The sequence below is a fragment of the Helobdella robusta genome (genome assembly GCF_000326865.2).
Source record: "Helobdella robusta unplaced genomic scaffold HELROscaffold_8, whole genome shotgun sequence".
Classification (NCBI taxonomy): domain Eukaryota; kingdom Metazoa; phylum Annelida; class Clitellata; order Rhynchobdellida; family Glossiphoniidae; genus Helobdella; species Helobdella robusta.
Genome location: NW_008705459.1, coordinates 4,514,002 through 4,536,424, shown reverse-complemented (window position 1 = coordinate 4,536,424; position 22,423 = coordinate 4,514,002). Strand labels below are relative to the sequence as shown.

At 31.3% G+C, this 22,423-nt stretch overlaps 4 protein-coding genes across 4 annotated transcripts; 2 read left to right on the top strand and 2 right to left on the bottom strand.

Moving 5' to 3' along the window:
* Window positions 1-636: 636 nt before the first annotated feature.
* HELRODRAFT_165768 (hypothetical protein) lies at window positions 637-6,098 on the top strand (the record flags this gene model as incomplete). Its single annotated transcript, XM_009032277.1, has 6 exons — window positions 637-790; window positions 867-2,150; window positions 3,462-3,556; window positions 3,785-4,051; window positions 4,179-4,503; window positions 4,984-6,098. 6 exons carry the CDS (start codon window positions 637-639, stop codon window positions 6,096-6,098), a joined length of 3,240 nt encoding a protein of 1,079 aa, XP_009030525.1.
* A 231-nt stretch (window positions 6,099-6,329) lies between these two features.
* HELRODRAFT_165767 (hypothetical protein) lies at window positions 6,330-9,824 on the top strand (the record flags this gene model as incomplete). Its single annotated transcript, XM_009032276.1, has 5 exons — window positions 6,330-6,396; window positions 6,633-7,396; window positions 7,741-7,872; window positions 8,641-8,700; window positions 9,714-9,824. The coding sequence occupies 5 exons, from the start codon at window positions 6,330-6,332 to the stop codon at window positions 9,822-9,824; spliced, it is 1,134 nt and encodes a 377-aa protein (XP_009030524.1).
* Window positions 9,825-13,026: 3,202 nt separating this feature from the next.
* HELRODRAFT_189778 (hypothetical protein) lies at window positions 13,027-15,921 on the bottom strand. Its single transcript, XM_009032275.1, has 5 exons — window positions 15,730-15,921; window positions 15,037-15,178; window positions 14,698-14,884; window positions 13,907-13,922; window positions 13,027-13,810 (listed from the first exon to the last, which is right to left on the bottom strand). Exons 1-5 carry the CDS (start codon window positions 15,792-15,794, stop codon window positions 13,597-13,599), a joined length of 624 nt encoding a protein of 207 aa, XP_009030523.1. The 5' UTR covers window positions 15,795-15,921; the 3' UTR covers window positions 13,027-13,596.
* Window positions 15,922-17,242: 1,321 nt separating this feature from the next.
* HELRODRAFT_70039 (hypothetical protein) lies at window positions 17,243-20,904 on the bottom strand (the record flags this gene model as incomplete). The annotated part of the gene is made up of 9 exons (XM_009031839.1): window positions 17,243-17,504; window positions 17,880-17,955; window positions 18,319-18,488; window positions 18,620-18,846; window positions 19,240-19,343; window positions 19,412-19,606; window positions 19,930-20,103; window positions 20,186-20,318; window positions 20,767-20,904. The coding sequence occupies 9 exons, from the start codon at window positions 20,902-20,904 to the stop codon at window positions 17,243-17,245; spliced, it is 1,479 nt and encodes a 492-aa protein (XP_009030087.1).
* Window positions 20,905-22,423: the final 1,519 nt, after the last annotated feature.

Sequence of the window (22,423 nt, the reverse complement as noted above, 5' to 3'; positions counted from 1 at the left end):
ACATAGTTAATTACTTAATAGTTACTTCGTATGTTGTGGTATCTTTTTTTTAATTCCATTTATTCACAAAAAAAGTAAAAGAGTCAGCCTAGCTATAAATGCTTATCTAGGGTTGACTCCAGATAAGCATTGATATCTTACAATACGCTTTTGATACACGCTCCTAGTTCTAAAGCTTTTGATGTATAGCCTTATATGATTGATTGATTGATTGATTGATTGATTGATTGATTGATTTAATTATTGATTTAATTATTGATTTAATTATTGATTTAATTATTGATTTAATGATTGATTGATTGAAACCAGCACGAAACCGTATTTAACAACTGAGCATAGAAATTTTAGTTGAATGGCTAATTGGTTAACCACAATAATAGTTCTCATTTTTTCATTATCTATGCTAAAAATCAAGTTAATTTTAAATTGTTTTGTGTAAATTCTTCATTTTTGCAGTTTACGTAATGCGCTAACTGAAATTTATTAAAAATTTTTTAAATTAATTTGTTGTTGTTGATCTTTTCATGTTTTAACTCGCTTATCTTAGCTAAGGGAACGATAATACGATTGTTTTTCCTAGCCCTCATCTCATCTTCAAGCCATCAACCAATTTTTATTTTCAGTATTGTTTGCAAAATGTCGGAAATGGACAGTTTGAAATTGCTTCAGTTGGAAATGCTGGCAAATGCCGTTATTAATTCGCCATCTGAAGTGAATCAGTCAACGACACCAACCCAATCTAACTATGGCAGTGAGAAACACAGTCCTTCAAACCTTGATATTATGAATGGTTTGGTTATTTTTGCATTTTTAATTATTTAATGGTAAAAAATTAATTTTGTGCTAATTTGTTTATTGAATTCCAGATGAAGGCTTTTCAGCAGACGAGAATAAAATTGTTAGTAACAATGTCAATTGTAATGGGGAAGATCATGAGGTTGAACCAGCCTTCATGTATGAGCCTCAACAAGAAAATATTTCTTCAAGATCCTTATTTGAGTCACCGAGAAATCTCTTTTGTCAAAATGAATTGGTAATCGTTGAAAATGTAAAAACTGAACCGCCCGACCTGGGCTTTTCAGATGATGAGACTGGAGAGCAAGGCAAGATAGAATCAATTGAGAATGACATTACAAACACCATATCTCAGCTGGTTGATAATATCAATGATGATCAGTTAGAGACCAATGAAACTGCTTATGAAGAGAGTGTACGCAGCAGGCAATATGTTAATAACGTTGAAAATGGAAATGTTTATTATGAATTGTCAGATTTATTAACAAATGATGAAAAACTTAGACAAAATTGTTTTGTAAAGTTGGTTGATTGCAAAGGAATTTTAAATTTAGATAAATTAAATTTGATTCCATTGTGTGTTGAAAAAAAGAGAAAACTTATGGACAAAGCAACTTTGGAGTCAAGCGATAAAGTTAAACAGTTTAAACTTAGCAATGATTTTAACACAGTGCAAAATGAATTAGATAATAGAAGTGTTATTCAAACAAAACTGAATGTAAGTTGTGGTGAGAAGTTGAGCACTGTAGTACCATCTTTTATTTCAACTATCTCTACGATGACAAGTTCATCTCATCTCTTATCAAACAAGAAAGTTAAAAAATTTAGTTCTGAGAAAAGTGATTTGAATCCATTGAAAAATAGTAACAAAGTAATAACCTCTTTATCAACATCATCGACAGTATCGTCAAGTATTGGATTTGTAGTATCATCGCCATTATCAACTGCATCAACTACATCAACTACAAAAACATCACTTGTAACATCCACACTACATTCCACCCCCTTCAAATCTCGTTCAAATATATTTTCTATATTAACCCCTGCAAAAGAGATAGAGGATTCTAGCTATGCAACAAATTGTATGGAAAATATGACAGTTTCATCAACATCTCTGTTGACCTCCAAAAGTTTTTCATTTTCTGGTTGGTCATCTTTGAGAACGACACTGCAAATGTCATCAGCAAAATGTAACAAAAAGAAGTACCAACCTGTTGTCAGATTGAAAAATTTGACAGATTTTGATGTAAGTAAAATATGTCAGCAGCTGAAAAATAGTCCTAATATATATACTGACAGAAATGACTCAAAACCATTATCAACATCATCTTCGTTTAGTGAGGAACTAAAAACAAGTATTTGCTCAAATTTTTTAATTTGCTTACGTAATGATTGTGTGATTTGTCCATTTAAAAACAACTGTTTCAACAAAGAAGATAAATTAATATAAAAAAATTCTGTTTTTTTCATATAGTGTGAGGCCATCAATTGGCTTTTGAATGAAAACCAAGCTTAAGAGAGCTGCTGATTATGATTACAACAGCTAATTTTTACTAGGGGCATTAGCATTTCTTTTTACTCTTGCATGTTGTTATGGGTTATTTTGACAAAAGTTTTATAGACAGAAGTGCTCTGAAACCTAATGCTGTGAAATTGCTCTATTAATTAATGTGAAAGAAGAATGGTCTTCATTGTTTAATAATATTGATCTTGATTGAATTAAGTGAGAAATTCTTAATAAAAGAAATCTTGGCAAGTGCTGTCCAGGGTGTTAAAGGAGGAAGCTTGTAGCAAATTGCTGAAAATGTAGGATTTACTCACGTCAAGGCATATTTTTCCAAAGATGTTATAAATTAAGATATAAGTTTCAATTGTAGAGGGCTGCCTAAAAATTGCAACGTTATTGTGTTCTGGTGCTGTTTCTTATTCTAAAATTGACTGTCCATTGTTTTGAGAATATAGCTCATATTTAGTTACATCAGTCTGAATTCATATTTTTCCTAAGCTGTTTAATTCCTGTACTTTGATCTGGCTTACTATCAACATGATCGTGCATCATTAATTTCTGTCTATGGTTCCTCTTGCTGTTTTTTCCCTGCTTACGTGTAGTTAAATTTATTCACTTCATTTATACCTGAATAAGATGAGATCAAGCTACAGTGGAAAGAATATTTCAATCATCTGTTAAATGAAACAAATCCCATCAATGTCAATTTTGACGCTCCACCCATCGAAGGTCCAAATCCAGACATCACTGTAGAGGAGCTTACAGAAGCTCTGAAAGCTATGAAGGATGGAAAGGCAGCAGGGCCCTAAAGTCTAGTGGGAAAATCCCTAAAAATTAACTCAAGGATTTGAAGAATTCATCCATAAAAAATAGACCTTGTAATTTTTGCCTTTATTTCATAGTATTGATTTACTCTTTGATTAAGAAATAATGCAAAGTTTTTGAGATAAATTACATTGCACTTGAGTGAAAAGTTAAACTTTGTCAACATTTCTTTCATCTTTACTAGTCATGATCAGGTTTAAGTGGCTTCTGTTGCATTAGAATGTAATTATTTATTTTTATATTGCTGTTCCTTAACTCAAGTATTTGGTAGATACTATTGATAAATTTAATTGTGTTTGGTTCAACAGTAATATATATCATCTATTGTATAAAGGTATAATATTTTCAGCAATCGTTTCCACTACGTCAAATGTTGATAATTTTGACAAAAATTCTCATTTGAGTAAGAAAACTGACACATCTAATAAGGTAGTTTTTTGTTTATCTTAAACTGTGTAAAAATGTCAAATATGTTATCTTCAATTTTAACATGCTAGTATTGCTACACTCAAAAGTATAAATATACAATAAATGTAAAATACTTTGACCTAGATTTTGATTGCTAGAATCATTTTTTGGTATAAAAATTACTTTTCCAAAAATAATGACTAAACATTAATTTATTTTCAATAAATTCTTATTATTTTTCTTATTAAGCCAAAGATCAATCCACCCTCACAAACACCTCAATCAAAGCATCCAGAAGTTGAAAGTACGAAAAAGCAGGACAAGAAGATGAGGCCATCTTTAGATAAGAAATCCAAATATTCATCTATATCCTCATCCAAGTCAAATAGGAGAGAAGTGAATGAAAAGAAAACAAAGGAAGAAGAAGTGTTAAAGAAGCTTCAAGACACCATACGTATTAAACCCGTCAAACAGCAGTCGTCCAACCAAGTCAAACGAATTCCGAAGATTAATCAGGTGACATTCTTAATATTGAAATTAATTAATTTTTTTTTTTTATTATTATTATTATTATTATACGAAATTAGTAGAATATTTTTTTATGGTAAATGAATGAACGTCTTGTTTCATAATTAATTTACAGATGCTGACAGAAGAAGATAAAGCTCGTAGTGTGCTAGCTAAAATTGATACAGCCGAACCATTAGAGTTCAACAGTAAATACCAGCCAGCAATAAGAGGTAGAGTTCAGAGCTATGGCCAGGCAAACAACTACCAGAATACTGGCTACAGGGATAGATTCAATTTTTACAAGAATGGAGGAGATGGAGATCGGTCATCTGGTTGGAGGAGAAACTACGACAAGTCCAGAGATGATGATGGCAACAAACTCAACAAACGTTTGAATGATTTGAGTGCAATGAACCGACAGTACATTAATAACAACAGATTCAACTCACGTGACAACTGTAAGTGACTGTTGTTTTTATTATTATTATTATGGAGAAAATAAATTGATATCATTAATGAAAGGCTGATAAATTAAGAATATATGAGATGCAGTGTGAAAATAAAGTAACAGCCACAACAATATTATTTATTCAAATTTGAGAAGCTTCAGGCTAGGTATAATAAATTGAATTACTTCAATTGTTACAACTGTTAAGCTTAAAATTTGTAAACCCTCTAATGTATATGAAGCAAAAAGTTTTGTTTTTGTTATTTAATGAAAGCCTTGATAAGGTTACATAGATCTGAATAAATTTATAAGGTTAACTTTTTTTTCTCAGTGAGTTTTAGAGTATGATATTCATAATGCCACCAAACATTTATGTTAATTATTCAGTTGTACCAGACCCTTTCATACATTACATATCTGATCTTACACTTCACTCATAGTTTGAATCTTCTAAACTTTTTGACTTTATTTGTTGAATAATTTACTGCAGCAACGAGCAGCAACAAACCACAGCCATATAATTGGTTTGATGATTTGCCATATGGTGATGGATGTGATGATGATGGTGACCGTGATGATGTCGATAACAATAAGAACAGCAGTACGAAATCGACTGTCAGTGATAACAAGAAATCACAGAGATATAATTGGTTCAACGATTTATCGACTGATGCTGGGTGTGATGATGGCGAAGCAGACTATGATAATGCGGACAAGAATAATAATAAGAGTAGCAATGCTGTCAGAAGCAACAATAACAGGATGCCAATTGAAAGTGATGACAGTACTAAGGTGAACACTATTGACAACAACAAACCACAAAGATATAATTGGTTCAGTAACTTACCATTTGATGCTGGATTCGATGATGGTAAAGCTGGCTATGGTAGCATCAACAAGAATGATAGCAGGAGTGGTTCCTATGGTAACAACAATAAAATTGTTACTGCCAATAATAGCAATAATAATAAAATTAATGCTTTAAAGAATGAAAAAGATGATAAAGTGAACTCTGTTGATGATAACAACAGCAGCAGACCTCAGCGATATAATTGGTCCAGTGATGCCTCTTTTGACATTGGATTTAATGATGACAGGGCTGAATATGGTGCTGGCAACAAGGATAACAGCATGCTCATGAAGAACAATAAGACAGGCAGCATCAGCAGTAACATCAACAACAAAGCAAATGCAATCAATAATAACATCAACAACTATGTGAATCCTGTCAACAATAACAATAAACAACAGAGATATTATCGACTCAATAATTTATCGTCTGGTGTGGAATGTAATGAAGATAAGGTTGACTACAGTACTTTCAACAAAAATAGCAGCCCATTTAGTAACAACAGTAAGATGAGTGGCATCAACAATAAGGTCGATACTGTTCACAATAACATTAATAGCCATCCTCTTAAAAATAATGAAATCGATTTAGATAAATCTCTCAAAAGAAAATTTTTAGATGCATTTAAAGAAATTTTAAAAAAAGATGATTCTCTAAACTTCCATACCAGACGGCAGGTCTCAGATATCTGTCTCCACATTCAAGAACAAATCAGGTGTGCCCTCATGTTTGATTTATATTTTACTTTTCTTTGATTTTTTAGACTGTCAGACAATGGTCCAACAACACAAATACATTAATCTACTTGTTATTTGTGATCTATAAAAACAGTTGCTAAAATTGAACAAATAATTTTCTTAAGTTTTTTTTTAATCAGTAATGTTTAATTTACGTGAAAGTTCAATTAAAAATTTGACAGTAAACCAAGCAGCTCCAAATCCTTTAATCGTAATAAATATCAAAGTGATGAGAATGATGATGTACAAATGACCAACATGTTGGACATTCTTCGACCTCTAGTACCCAACAGCTGTTATCAATCTCTTCATCAAGGTATGTTTTCAAATTTAAATTCATGTCTAAAAAAATAAACGTTTTTTTAGTTTATTCATGATTTTTTTATTTTTTAAAAATCAGTTTTTTTAATGCTATTTTATATGATTTTTCATTTATGTAACTGAAAACTGTTGAAATGCAACAAATGAATAAAATTTATTCAAATTCAGTGTGATTAAATATTATTCAATTTTATGTAATCTTAGTCGGATTTTGATTTTTCCTTCAATCAGAAATGATCACCAATAAGAAGAACAAGTCAAAGGGTCTGCTTCCTCTTCCTTCATCGCCATTTCAATCTCCAACATCTTCTTTACCATCACCACGGCCATCGTATTCAAGAACAAGTAGACCAGCATCCTCACTTCTACCGGATCCTGTTCACATCAATCAGCAAGACAAAACTTGTAAAAATGCTCTCCTTCCCAACCCACCATCATCAGATTCTCTCAGTTCTCAAGATCAATACCGTCGTGCAGATTTCAATAAAATGAGTCAAACTAGTAAGCCTCTGCTGTCCACTCCAGCTGATGCTGCTGTATCTGTTGATCTAGATAAGGATCGTATTGATGATGAGTTATTGAGTAGGAAGAGAGCTGCAATGTTAAGTTATGAAGAGTATAAGAAGTTGAAGGAAGAAGAGTCATCAGTTTTGTTGAAATTGGAAGAAGAAATCAAAATTATGGAAATGCTTATAACCATTCAAAAGGAATTGCTGGCTGAGGATGAACAAAACAAGTCACTTGATGAGAGCAATGTTGAAGATGCTAGTATTAGTTGCACCAAGACAGCAAATGCTAATGACACAGCAAATTTAGCAGTCCATAATGACTTTCAAGTTGAAATGTTAAACAGAACACCATGCACTGCAAACTCTAATGATAACAACACTTGTGACAACAGAGTGGTATCACCATCTTCATCAACACCATCATCTGTAAAAACAATGAATGAACACGCAAATAATGATAAAACAAATGTTTTACCACCTGATAAGGTTTGTTTGTTTGTTCGTTCAAACCCAACTTTTTTAAAATATTTGTGTCTGATTTAAAATTGTTATGGTGTGAAGAGCTGAAGGAAGAAGAATCAGGTGGCTGATAAACAATAACCTTGAAAACCCTAGCTATTTTTCCGCTTTCATACTAAATTGGTTGATTAAAAAAACATTCAATTTATTTAATTTTCATTCTTAAATTTACTTTTGCATTTTTCCTAATGCAGCTCCTTGTGATAAATATTTTTTCAAGTTGTTTGAATCACATTTATGGAATATTTATAAAACTCAATGATTTGAATAACTTTTTATAAATGATTATAACATACGACTCTCACTAATAGCAACAATTGGATGCAAAAGCCTTGGAAGACAAAATTATAGTGTACTCAAGGAACGCCCTGAAATCCCATTATCATAAGGGAGCGGTTACTAGTCAAGAGTTCAAGGTCATTATGAGGAAAGCCATCACCAAGGTATTGTTGTTTGTTTCGTTGTCAACTTTACAATTTGTTTGTTTTGATTTAGGACGGGGCAGGTCTCGGGCCTCCACAAAATTAAAATAATTATGAACAGATAAGTAAAATATTTCGGCCTCCATTAAATAATTAGAGGCCTCCACTTTTCCGTTGCCTCAGAGTCTCCACACCTGTAAATCAGTCGGCACTGATTATAGGGGCTGCAAGTTATCTGAAAATTTATCAAAATAAAGTTCATATCAACATGTAGTACACTAAAAATTTAATTTTCAAATAGATGTCCGTGTTATCTGTTTTGTCAGAACTCAAACACATTCCCAATAATGCACTATTGTTTTTAAGTTTCAAATCTTATGCATACTGCAATCCAATAATTAACTCGGCTGTATATATAGACTGCTTTTTCATCTATAAGTAACGGTTTAAATATAAATAATAATAAATAAATAATTACAGTTTTAAATCAACAGAACTCTCACTTAGAAGTGTTTATTCATTTTTTTTTAATTCTTTCCATGGCAATTTTTTAATTACTGTCAAGTTGTATTGCAATTTTTGTAACACTCTAAGTCTAAAAAATATATTAAGTGTATATTATTTACAAACAAGCTGCATTTGATGTCCAACCCTCAAATATCTGCTGACCGATAACGTAATTTATATTGGAATTAATATCACAGACATTTAAATTAATGAAAAAGTTTATCGAATATATTATAAAAGTAATTTATAAAATCTTTTTTTTGATGTCCTGTTACCAAAAAGAGTCGCAAGTTTTTAGAAACTCCTTATGCAAATATTTATGAAACTCCTATAGTAATTTCAGTAAGTGCAAAAAATAGACACGGCCTCGTTATCGCTAAACACCGCCTCACTATCGCCTTACATTTGTTCTATTTCTTCACCTATTTTCGAGTCCTTTAAAATTTTTATGATTTTTTAGGAAAACCATCTTAAATTTTCGAATTTATAAGTAAAAAATCAGAACGACTAAATCTGGTGTTTTAATTTTAAAAAATAGTTTTAAGTTTGCTTCAATGATATCCATAATTATGGCGACGTGACGGCCTAGTGGTTAAAGGCGCCTGGTCCTATTTTGCAGTGCGTGAAGTGACCGGAGATCCCTGTCTATCACATGCTTTGTATGTGGTGCGTCGTTTAGCACGTATTCTTATACGTTGTTGTGCGTTGTTGATTCCTCTGAAATTAGGAAGGAATGATAAAACCTTTAACTGTTTTTTCTAAATTCTTTTTTGTATGAAATCAACTTTAAAATATAAGGCTTAACTAAATTTTCAACGTTCCGTTGCTTTAATCTTTTCAGTGGTGGCGAGTTGAGAAGAGGTTGTATTGAAAATTTGGTGGCCATGTGTTAATTCTTTAGCTCATTAGACAAACAATTCATATTCAATATATTTTTTCACCCATTTACATGTGCCTTTAAGCAACAAAATTTAATAACTTCTGTTTCAATAGATGATTTGGAAAACTGTACTATATTTTTTTCTAATTTTTACGAAAGCCACCTTAAATTTTCGAACTTAATAATGTTTTTCATATTGCATATATTTATACATCATTTAGAATTGGAAGTTTAAATATATATACCAGAGGCAGATATGAGTTCAACTTTTAGCAATAATACAACATATGCTTAACCACGTGTTCTAAACAACGAGTCATAGGTATGATAGGCGAGGATGTTTTTCACCAGAACGCGATTTTGGATATGCAGTACTCGATAATTTCTATCCTATCGTATCTCTCCGCCTAATTTAGACGATTAATTTCATCGGCTGTAAAAAGTTTCATTTTAAAATATAACTTTTAACAAACAGATATCAGAAAGCAAGAGCAAGGACATCACGCAAGCAAGGGTGTCAAAATTTATAGACGCTTACGTTGAAAAGTTAACAGCTCAAAGAAGGAAAACAAAATTAGGATTGTGATTCACTTGGATTAGTTCATCTTTTCTCATGTAATTTATTCGATAAGAAATTGTTAATAAATTGTGGTCGTTTATTCAAATTTTATAACTAATTTTTTTACAACTTTGTTATAACGTGCTTGGGTTATTCTTAAAACTTGGCGGTCAAAATTCAAAGTAGAATAGGAAAGTGATACATTAAAAATAAATTATATTAAAAATCTGTTTCCCATCATTTTTTAGACTGATCTTTCTTTAAAACAATTTTTATTTAATTTTATTTATAGTTAAAACTGTATAATGCCTTGACAAGTTAATCCTAGCAGCTCGTTGGTAACGTTCGACATTGCTCTACGACGAACGTTATGAACAGATTGAGTCTTATTCGTAAGACTTGTCAAAATTATAATCGTTTTCTAAATTAAAGCTAAGGAATGGGTGTATGAACGGGTGTGGTTAAATAAAGTTCTGGTGTGTGTGAATGTTTTACAATGCTAACGTTGGACATAGTCCTACGGCGAAAACAGTGAAGAGAGCGCGTCTGAAGTCAGCTCATGGGAAGCGCTGTGCAAGTTTTGCGATTGGATTCGAAAGATAGTTATGAAATTAGACTGCGGTTTTGAATAGTGTTATATTGCCATTAAAAAATTGTAAAAATAGCAATTGTTTCAATAAACTTTTTCGTAGGAAATCTTAATGTAGCTGGAGTAGTAAATCGAAAGTGTCAAAATCATGTCGCTCGTTAACCCGTTCGTGAGAATTTGTTATCACTGGTTTTCGTCTTTATGGATCTCGCTGTCAAGGAAAAGGTGCTCTTACATATATATATATTATATATGTAAAATTACCATTATATATATTTACATGTGCTTTTTTGGCTGTTGTGTAGATGTCACACTTTTCTAATAAGATGTCACACTTATCACTTAAAAAATATATAAAAAGTGATACCAAATTAAAGTATGAAGATTCCTGTACAATGAATATGGAATTCTGCATTACTGACGCTCATCGCTCAGTGCATGCTTGTTACTTATTTGCTGAACAGCCCATCGAATTTGGGAAATATCTCAACGAGATTAGCTCTAGAAATTTGTGAAAAATAAAGGCCTGAAATTTTTTAAAGTTACGTAATACACGAAATACAAATGCATACGCGAAATCATTAGAATTGTTTTCCGTACTCTAGTTTGATAGGCGTCATCGTTAAAAAATGTTCATCAATGAAGCATTGTTGAAGTTGGGCATATTGCACATTCACAAATATGAGCTTATAGGAGAATGTAACTAAATCGTGGCTAAGCAAACGTGCTTTCTTTCCCACACTTTATAAAATAACACCGTGACCTTGTCCGATGATAAAAAAAAATCAAAACTTTCAGGTTCTATGCGATAATCGGCATGTTAAATTCGATAGAAGTTAGCTGATTGTTACGCTTCTTTTTCAAGTTTTCAAACTTTCTTATCGAAACTTGAAAAAGAAACTTACGTAACAACTTGATAATATGTACAAAATAAAATATTCTGTTTAAATTTATTTCCAGCCTATATATATATATATAGATACATATATATAGAGAGAGAGATACATATATATATAAATATATATATATGAATTCGGTAGAATTATTGGCATTAATCAATTTAAAGTTTGTCTTTTCAATTTTACTTACCAGAAAGAATTAATCAATTTAAAGTTTGTCTTTTCNATTTTCCTTACCAGAAAGAAAAATTCTGGTAAGGAAAATTGAAAAGACAAACTTTAAATTGATTAATGCCAACAATACGGTAGAATTCATACAATACTCTATAAAATATGGTCTACTTCCAACATATATTTATATATATATATATATCTACATTTATATGTAGATATATATACAAAAAACCGCCGTACAAAATCTGAGATTGATACGATGTATATATATTTACGTTATTCTCCCTATTACAGCGTAACGAAGGAACCAATGAGCTATTTTTTTATATGGCGGTTAAACTTAACAATACACTTTTAGCTCATGAACAATAGCAATTCAAGTGTAAATACATTCTCTTAAAAAGTATCGGCTGCGATATATGAGGAAACAAATAAAAAGGAACAGGGTATTAGAATGGAAAGCTTCATTTGGAAGGTATTAAATGTAGATGGGAAGTCCCAAATAATTACTTTCAACGATGTAGGAGAAAAACAAATGATCTCTAGACTAGCCCCGACATGCACATAGGACAAATTTTAAAAATTGTAACGGTCTTTCTTTATGAAGAAATTTAAACGAGTGAATATGAGAAAAAAGTCTGAATTCGATGACCTTTCACAATACGTCGATAAATGTTAACCCTATCATTTGTTAATGTCAGAAGCAAGTTTAAACAGAAAACAGAAAAAGTCAACTGGTGTTTCAGAACAATGAAGGCAAAAAGTTATGAATTTTTGTGAGGCAAACAAGCTTGTCGTTTAAAAAAGCAGGGTAAGTCCGATTTCCGCACCTAGGCTATCCTAACATAATAAATCGGATCTATTTATTTATACTTGAAAAAGTGGATGTTGTTAGTACAAAGAACTCAATACAATGCCCAACAAATAAATTAGAGTGGCCTACGTGGTTGGTTCAGCGTTGGAACGCCACCGAAAGCTTTTTCATATCTTAGTAATCCTCAATGAAGCACGTTATAACAAAGTTGTAACCTTTTCTGTTTCTTCTAAGTCACATATTTCTTATTATTAATTCATTTTTATAAATATACCTAATTTAAAGAAACAAATTCCAAGGTCCAAAATTTAATTTTAAATATAATTTTATTTTTTTAGTTTTTTAAATGTTTAATTTATTCATTTTATATGGATGCAAAATTATTAAAATAACTATGTACAGTTTAGCCGACAAAAAAAGGATAAGATTTTGTTTTGATTGCTTTTGTAATTATCATTGTAAATTTATTTTAAATAATTTATTCCATTCATTTGAAATTTATTTATGCAATTTGTTCAACCTTGTTTCATCTTTTGAAATCTTTTTTCTCTTTAATTATATTTAGAGTTTTTATAAGAATTAACTGTGATATAGACAATGTAGTTTCATGACCTAGCCTGTAAATAAATGAAACAATATGTATGTACATTAAACGTCAGTGTTCAATGCGAAAATTTTGTCCGTTCACCGTTATGTACATAACTTTCATAGTTACTTTTATCAACAACTTCTTGATATTATTGTTTTGTTGCCATTATCATCATTAAGATTTTTATCAACCTAATTTCAGATTTATTTTTAATTATAATATTTACTTTTATTCATTTATTTATTTATCAAACTTCTTAATGAAAATGTACATAAGATGCCATTTTATAAATATAAAAATACACAGCCAGTCAGAAAATTTGCTGATTAAATAAAAAAAAATCATAATTGAAACAAATAAATAAAGCAAACTTTTTTATTGAGTGTTTTTGAAATTTTTGTGCCAGAGTAATGAAAAAGTTTGAATTTAATTTCTTACATTTGAGCTATGCTTTTCTGAAGACAAACAATGCCACCAGAATATTAGGTCAGCTCATAAGATGATCTAATTACTGATAGCATCAGTCAAATGTTCTAACAAAATAATTAACTACGAATATCATATACATGAAATAATCAATTTCTAAACAAAATCTTACCACCATAGGCCCAGAAAATTTTTAAATGAGATTTGTTACAAATCTTTCGACATTTACATAGAGACAAAAAACTTTCAATATACAAACGAACGACACAAAAATACTTTGAAGAATTATACATGTTGCTAGATATGAATTAATTGGTATGAGACATGTAAGCATCTAATTCTGTATCTAACTGATCTTTTGTTACTTCAACTTTGTTGTTTGCTCTCACACCATTTGCACCACCTCTAGCAACACCACCACCTCTTCCTCTTCCTCGTCCTCCTCTACTGCCTCCCCACGGTCGTCTGACATATGGCGTGCTGTTGGAGATCGGGATGAAACTCGTGTTTAGTCTAGCACCTCTGAAAAATTCAAACGTTCAAATTAAAGATTGCTACATGACAAACTGATAAAATTATAGGGATTTTTGAGTTTCGTGAAGAATTTAAACTACTGACCTGAAGCCTCTTTGACCTGGAAATAAAAAAATATTTCTAATTATGATTAAAATCAATTTTTCTAACACTTTCATGTAACAACAAAATAATGTAACAGAAGTATCAGAAAGCAGGGTAAGTAACATAACATTCAGCTATTATGGAATTTACTGTATAAATTTAATTCAATTTATATTAATGTTAGGTGAAAAAAGAAAGCTTAAGCTAACAAATTATTGAGTAAGTGCTATTATAAACTTTTGTTTCCCTTTAATGAGAAATGTGAGAAATGCGAGAACAAAATCCTTTTTATGTTTACTGAATACGTAGTTTGATTTTAAAGACCAAATCACCATATCAGTGCAGACAAAATTTGTTCAAATCTGATTCAGCAGGAGTTTTAATTTAAGATCAATTGAAATAGACTGCAATCATTTATAAGAAAAGCACTCAGAATAGAAATAATGAATATGGAGCAATCTCTTTTAATAATGTTATTATTAATCTGCATGAACGTTAAATGATGACACACTCAATCTTGCAAAAAAGCAATGTTCACAGGCACTCACTCGTTTTTCTGCTTGTTTTTTTATCCATAAAATATACATTAAGTTTGTTCTTATTTTTTGCAACCAGATTCAAGTTGGTTTAAAATTTTTGAGCAAGGATTTTAAAATTTTTCACAAAAATAATATCAACATTGCAATATAATCTACTTTACAAGTTAGTCACATTAACCCATTTAATGATTATAACTTCGAAAATGTTGAGACAAAACCAAGATAAATTAATTAAAAGAAAGTCACTGAAACCTCTTGTTTGTCCTCTGCCTTGAAAAAATCCTCTCATTGGCCTGCCTCTGACAGGAGTATATACTGGAAAGTCATTTTGTCCAAGCAGACTTCCAATTATTTGTCTTCCCCTTCTAGGTTCAAAACCTGGTTTGAATCCTAATCGAGATGCTATGCCTAAACGACTTTTTATAGGTGGCTTCAACTGCTGCAATGTTTTTAATAATAAAATAAATTCATCAAACATTAGACACGAGAAAATATATACTGTTGAACACAAATTATAAACTTATTAGCTATCAATCTAATAAAAAACATAATAAATAACAAATAACATGGTAATAATTAAAATATACTAACATCATTATTAACATAAGTCTGGTTTCTGTTGGCCATTTGTTGGGATAAACGTCTATTTTTGATGGCAGCTTGGTGTTGATTTGCCATGTTCACTGTGACAGTCTGTGCAACAGGCGGTCTAACTTTATTGATTTTCGTGAATCTGAAAAATTGGTGCAAACGGTGATTATTACTCAAATTAATGGCTGATTTAACAACATTAATTACAAAAAGTATTATTTGACTTCAGATTGCTAAACCCAAAGTCGTGCCTACTGCTTTTTATGCCCTGCTATCTACTTATTCATCATTTATTACTTTAAAAACATAAAACACAAAGTTAATTTAATTAATGACGACATAGTAGCGACTACATTGAATACAATTGAAAATTTTAAATGGAAATCCCAATTTTATTTATCAGTAAACAAATAAACTTATTATAATAAAAATAAATAAGGAATATAAAATATAAAATAAGTAAATATAAAATTAAAACAGCCAATAGTGAATGGATACAACAATACATGAAATCTTGAAAATGAAAATAGCGAAAATTAAATAAGCTCGCTCTGAAAAAAGTTTTAATTAAAAATATGTCACTAAAAACATGTCATAAAATAAATATAAATAAATAAACAAAATCAACACAAACACTACACACTAAAAAAGCAATGGAATATCACACTGTGCTCACTGCCAAATAAAACGTACCTGTCATTTAAACTCATACTTGTGCTGTTTTTGAGCACGATTTTCTGAGGAACCGGCATAGCCATCTTGCTGAAGTAGATGCACAAATAAATAAATTTATATTATATTAAATAAAATTAATGCAAACACAACGACGATTCTACCAAACGAAACACGATTACAGTATCGTAAGGCAAATGAACGCCAGTTAAATAGGATCAAAACAAAGAACAGTATTTAACCCAAGTCCAAAGATAGAAAATTCAAACGATTTCTTTACGATACTCTATAAAATATGTTCTCCCAACACCATACCTGCCACTACAGGCAGGTAAAGTGCACCCTCTCTCACCCCGACTAAAGGGGCACTATTGGGAACACTAAACTTGTTCTAGGCGAGCTAGACACGTTTCGTCCCAACTTGGCGCAATTACTATCTCATTATACAATATTGCTGCAAACTAAAATGGTTATTTAAGTAGTTAACAAAAGTACATTTTGTTCGAGAGGGATGGACTGTTGCTCTGCCAATTAAGGGAGTGTCGACTTGAATCCACAAGTACGTTAGTATTAATAAAGATGAGAATTTGCCGACTTGCTACTGCTCATATTATTTCAAGCGCTTCAGAGCTGGATCGCATGCAACTTGGTCACGGAGTTAGCTCAGTCAGTAAAAGTGCCACGTCTCGCGATGCTGTTACGTGATGGCATGGTTCGAATACTGTCTGTCCGAAACACGAAGACCATCATACTCGTATGATGCGCTGCTTGTGCGTGCATACATAATGCGTACCCTATGTGCGTCGTGTGGTGTGAATAGTGTACAGCCTTTGTAGCACGACAGTTTAAAGAGTAACACGTAAGCAGTTGACAGAGTTGCATTACAAAGAATAAAAAAAATCATCGATGTATGACGATCTCGAACTCTTTTCAATCAACCCAGATAGGTCGAAATTGATTGTTAAGATTGGTTTAATCTAAGAAGATTGGTTGACATCCAGGCAGCAACATTTCTCACTCAGCCAAACAGCATAACAGGTGTACGCGGTGCAAAGCAGCGGCTCTTATGCAAGCCATATATAAAATATTAAGCCGATTTACAAGAAACTCATACATAAACTCATGATGCCGCACGTACGCAACGTGTTGCCCGCATGTTTCCCATAATGTCACATATGACATGCGATTAAATCATTAATTTCCAACTGAAATAATTACTAGAAGCTGTTCATTTGAACGTCATCAGTGTATGCATGAGCATGTCCTATGAAACCATATGACTGAATAATCTCCAAGACTTCAGCAGTTTACGAAATAAACGAAATTGGACCTAGCAGACTTCTTCGGTACACCAGATAACAAAAGGGCAAAGTCAAATTTATGATTATGGTAAACTTGATAGATTCGATTGCATAAATAAATATACATGTATATATTTCCGATATATGCTCATAATAACTTTAACAACCTATTGTAAAATCTTTGAATGAATGAATTTTGAACTAAACATTATAAAAACCACGCCAGTTGAATTCTAAATTTTATTATAAAGTTTGATTTTTTCAAGCAAATAAATCTTTGTTCTAAATTTTATCTCAATATAAGGAGGCCTTTTTAGAAGTTTGACGCCGTCTACAGCCAGTATTTGGTCGCTAACTATATGAGTTCTCTCGTAATATGATATGCAGGCTATATTATCGGCATGGTCCGATGCTGGAGCATCATCACCAATTAACAAATGAGTGAATGATAACATTTCATCTGATCCTTCAACTAAACCTTCTGTTTTGTTGTATCTGAAAAAATGTAACATGGAAACATTTCAGTCAAGTTTTGCACTTCCAATTGTTGAATGGACCTATCATTACTAGCTGCCTAAATATTAAACACCTTTAGTATTAAAACCTTGGCGTACAGATCCTTCCCGCTCTCACATTTTTTCCTTAACACCAGGTTGACTTATCACTCCAAGTGCTAATTTACGTAATATTCGAATACTATTCAACCTTATTCAGCCCACTATACAGTATTAAAAGAGTGAATAATTTTTTTATATTCTAGAATTATTAATTTAATAATATTAATTCTGATTTATAATTATTATCAGTTTATTTATTATCTAAAAAACACCAAATAAAATGAACTTGAGGAAGTAACTAGCTTAAACTAACATCCACTTTGGATTAACTTGGAGAAACCTTGTAACTCCAGTTTGAGCTGTCATGACATCAATATGGACGCGCACATCTGTTTAATATTTTTTGACGTTTTCACATTTTCATTAAATGACAATAAAAACAATGTCACTAAAATGAAATTATTCATTTTATTTTATAAACATAAATTATTCCTATAATAAATTATTGATTCTATAACACTGACTATAAACTAAAATTTCTACCAAGAAACAAAATCAACATGAAATCAAAATTAACTTAAAAGTGCATAACAAAAATTCCGTAATGAAAAACTCAAAATTGAAAAAGTTGAATGAAAACACGTTGAAAATGAAGTTATAATGAGAAATGTAGTATGACATCAGTGACATGTATAAGGATCTTACATTGATACATCATTTCAGAAATATAAAAATATCTTTATTATTCCAACCTTCATCACTTGCTTTCAATCGTTGCAGTGACAACAAAGCTACGCCACCTGGATAGTTCCAATGTGAAACAAAAAGAAACATGCAGCTCATGCAAACGGTAACACCAATGAAGACCACAGAAAGTGTGGAAAATAATTTTCTTACTGTGCCATTGTTCCGAGTCAACCAGCTTTTGCGTAAAGTGGAAAAACAAAATAAATCGAGATTCATACAATGATAACAATCAAATAAACAACCCAACTCCAAAACATTCCTTAAACATTATCATTGAATATTGAACCCAGCAAAAGAAAAGCTAACAGTTTGTGGCAGAAGGCAGCTGATGAAACATTGAAGAGAGGGATGACGTAAACAATGAATCTGAGCTCCTTGTGTGGAAGGAATGAGTAAATGAAGACAAATATGAATGACGTCAGCGTAAGTGGGATGACGTCACGATTGTAATATAATCCAAGAGGTACCAGAATATAGAAAGGGCCTAAACACCTTGGCAATGCTGAATAAAAATACCACAAAAACGGTGAGGTCTGTACAATGAAAGGTTAAGAAAAATGGAAGCAACAAAGAACATCTAGAACGGTTATGAAATGTTTTTTACATGCTATGCTGCCATTACAAATGATTTAGTTATGTTATGTTATTAACATTAATAACATTACAAATGATTTAGTTATGTTATGTTATTAACATTAATAACATTACAAATGATTTAGTTATGTTATGTTAGTAATATGCTACAGCATATTACTTTCAGATATTACACAGGCTATTGAGTTATTAAGTAAATGAACAATGAAAAATTAAATTTAATAATTGTGATAAATAAGCGTTGAGTCTGTCGAGTGTGTATATCTCAATTAAATGATGTATGTTGCATGTTGATGAATGCATTCATTCACGGATGGCAAAGTTAAAGATACACCCCACTGATGGCTTTTATTCAATGCAGTGTTAAACCAGAAGACCTCAAACTCAGGCCACAACCATCTTCTCCAGAAATATGAGTCCACCAAAACTGTTAGCACTGCCATCAAATAAAAAGCAGTTTTAAAATATTGTACCATTTAAAAAAAATTAATTATGTAAAATTACTGATTGCTATTAAGCTTGCCACCAATCCATGAAGGAGAGTTCTTCCAAATGAGATCTTCCTTCTAATGATGTCATACAGGATCATCATTCCAAGCAATATAACAAGTTCAGATCTGAATATGACACAAGTGAATGCTGAGATCCATATTGTTAAGGCTGGTCTGTTTCTAAGCCAGGAAGATGTGGCCAGCATAGCTACTCAAAAAATTTATGAAATGAATTAATGTTCATATAACTGCGTGAGGATGATTGTCATTTTGGTCAATTACATTTGTTTTAAGTAATGTCAATTTTTACCATACTTTCAGAAGAAGGAAAATAAACACTATTATCTAAATGATATGATAAAAATATCTTCCAAAAGCACAAGTCAACATGCAGTAAGGAAATATAATGTACTATTGCTGTTGATGAATTATTAAAAAATTCACATAACAATTCATATAAATTTGTATAAAGTATAACTAATAGATATATATTTATAAGATAAACAAAACATGAGATAAATATTTTCCGACCTCCAATTAATGCAAAGGTGTTTGGTAACGTTCTAGTTGCATAAAAATTGAAATGAAATTGAGCCATAGATATGATGCACATCCAAGTTGAAATGCCTCTTCCGAATTTGTTGGCAACTCCTTTTTTTAATGTTAAGAAAGAACAAAGAGTAAGCAATCCAAGACAAATTCGACCTATAAATATGATTTCTATGATAAGAACTGATTAAAATTTTTACAAATCTTTTTAGAAAATAATTTAAAAAAAATTACTTACATAGGTACTGTTGAAAAAATTTATCAGAGCCAAGTAATGTGGTCAGTTGGACATAGGGCCATGTAGAAAAGGCGATGATGAGAGGACCAAGAAATGTTCTTGGGACAACACCAGGAAACTCAAGATGATCATACTAATCACAATTTCATATATTTTTATTTGGCATGGTTTAACTTTAATATTAGAACATAAAACAAAACAGGAAAAGAATAAGTCTAATATTTCTTTTTATATCAATAATTTAATATTAATGTTAAATTATTATTAATTATTTAATGTAATTATTAATGATTTATTAATTATTCAAATAATGTCAAGATAAAAAAGATAATTAAAGACTAATCACTAAAGTTTATTTAATTAAATTCAAGTAGCATGCTGCCTGGATAAAAAACAAACACCCAAGTAAAAGTTTAACATGTACTGAACCAACAAAGAACGAACCCAACCAAACCAAACCAACGCCAACCAAATATAAAAGTCAAAGCCAAAAACCATAACGAAGTAACTTAAGTAACCTCCTACCTAATCTAATCTTAATGCAGATCCTAACCAAACCATTCAACCAAAACCAAACCAACCATGGACAGATTGGAACCATGATGAAGAATGTCGTGAACAGCCTGAATGTTGAAACTTTCCTCAACTTTTGTGAACGGGCAAACATAAAGGTGAACCATGATAACAACTCCGTAACAAATTTCTAACAAACGTGACATTTTAATCATTAAATGATTAAACTAAAACTTTTCGTGAGACCTTAAAAATCTTTTTAAAAGTGATTACTTTGAATAAGGATAAATATGAACTTATAACCAAAAAGCAAAAATTGGTTGGGTTCTGTCTATTATGATCACTTTGATTCTTCACAATTTAAGCTTTAGTTAGAAGCAAAACCAAATTGTCGTTACGCACTTATTATAATTTGGAAGGAGAATCATCAACTGGTACATAAATATTAATTGTGGTTGATTATAAAATGACACGAATGCTTCCATGTCATGTCAACTTTAAATTCAAGTGCCATAGTTATATTTCTATACTCAAATCCTATAATTGTGAGTTCTGACTTCTGACACCATTATCCCAAGTCGACTTACCGGTGATCAGATGATTGCTTCTTATGATTTGAGCTCTCATGGGTGTGTTTGTAACAGAAACAAACCCTTCTTAGTCTGAGTATGCTGACAAAGAACATGCCTGCCTCTCATAGATGTCTATCTTTAAAAATATCATGAAAATTTCAATCTTTTTCAAACCAAATTACTAACAACCCCGTTCACAAAAAGAACGCTTCAATCAATCAATCGATCAATCAATTAGCTTGTAAAGCGCTATTTCCGCGATGTTCAACAACGCTCTTTAGTGAATTTTGCAAACAAATGGGTCTTTCGCACTGAACTTCGTACGTGATGGAAAAGTAGTCAGAGAAGAAGGTAGAGAGGTAGAGAGTTCCTAAGAAAAAGGCCAAAAAACAAATGCAGATTTATCAAAAGAGTGAACGTTTCTGTTCTGTTTTTCAAATGATGTTTTTCAAAAATGTTTTAATGTTTTCAGTCAACAAATTGTGCATATAATAGTTTATTTAATGTGCATTAATAATTAATAAGTTTACGATATTCACAATGCAACGAAATTAATACCCACTAAAGATAATAAAGTGATGACGTGATGACATAAAATCTCCGCGTTGTTTCCATTCCAATATTTCCATTCTTCTAGTTCATATTGAAATAATATATATGTATATTATATATATTTCAATATGTTTATGACTTTCCATAGTTTCAGACAATCTTATATTATTGCTAACTTGACTAACTTGCACGTGTATGTTCTTCTTTTCGCTTTTTGTTGACTAACGTGTCTTCTAATATTTCAATTGACGTTTCTTTAATAAACAATTATATTAAAAACAAAGAGGTTTTTTATTTTAAACAGGTTATGAGCCCAGAACGCTTAATAAATTGTTTTGAGAAAAAGTTTCAACAAATCAAGAGATTTCACTAAAAGGACAAAACCAGTTGGTAACTGCAACTATTGCCATAAACTTGGACACTGGGTTAAGCAATGTAGAAAGTGGGTCAGTGATGGAAGATCTTCTAAAAATTCCAAAAATGTTTCAGCGACACCAAGAAAAGCATATGATGAAACATCAAATGTAGTTTTGTGCACGTCAGCCAGTAATCAAACACTGAGAGACAACACTAAGTGGTATATTGACAATGGAGCAACAAA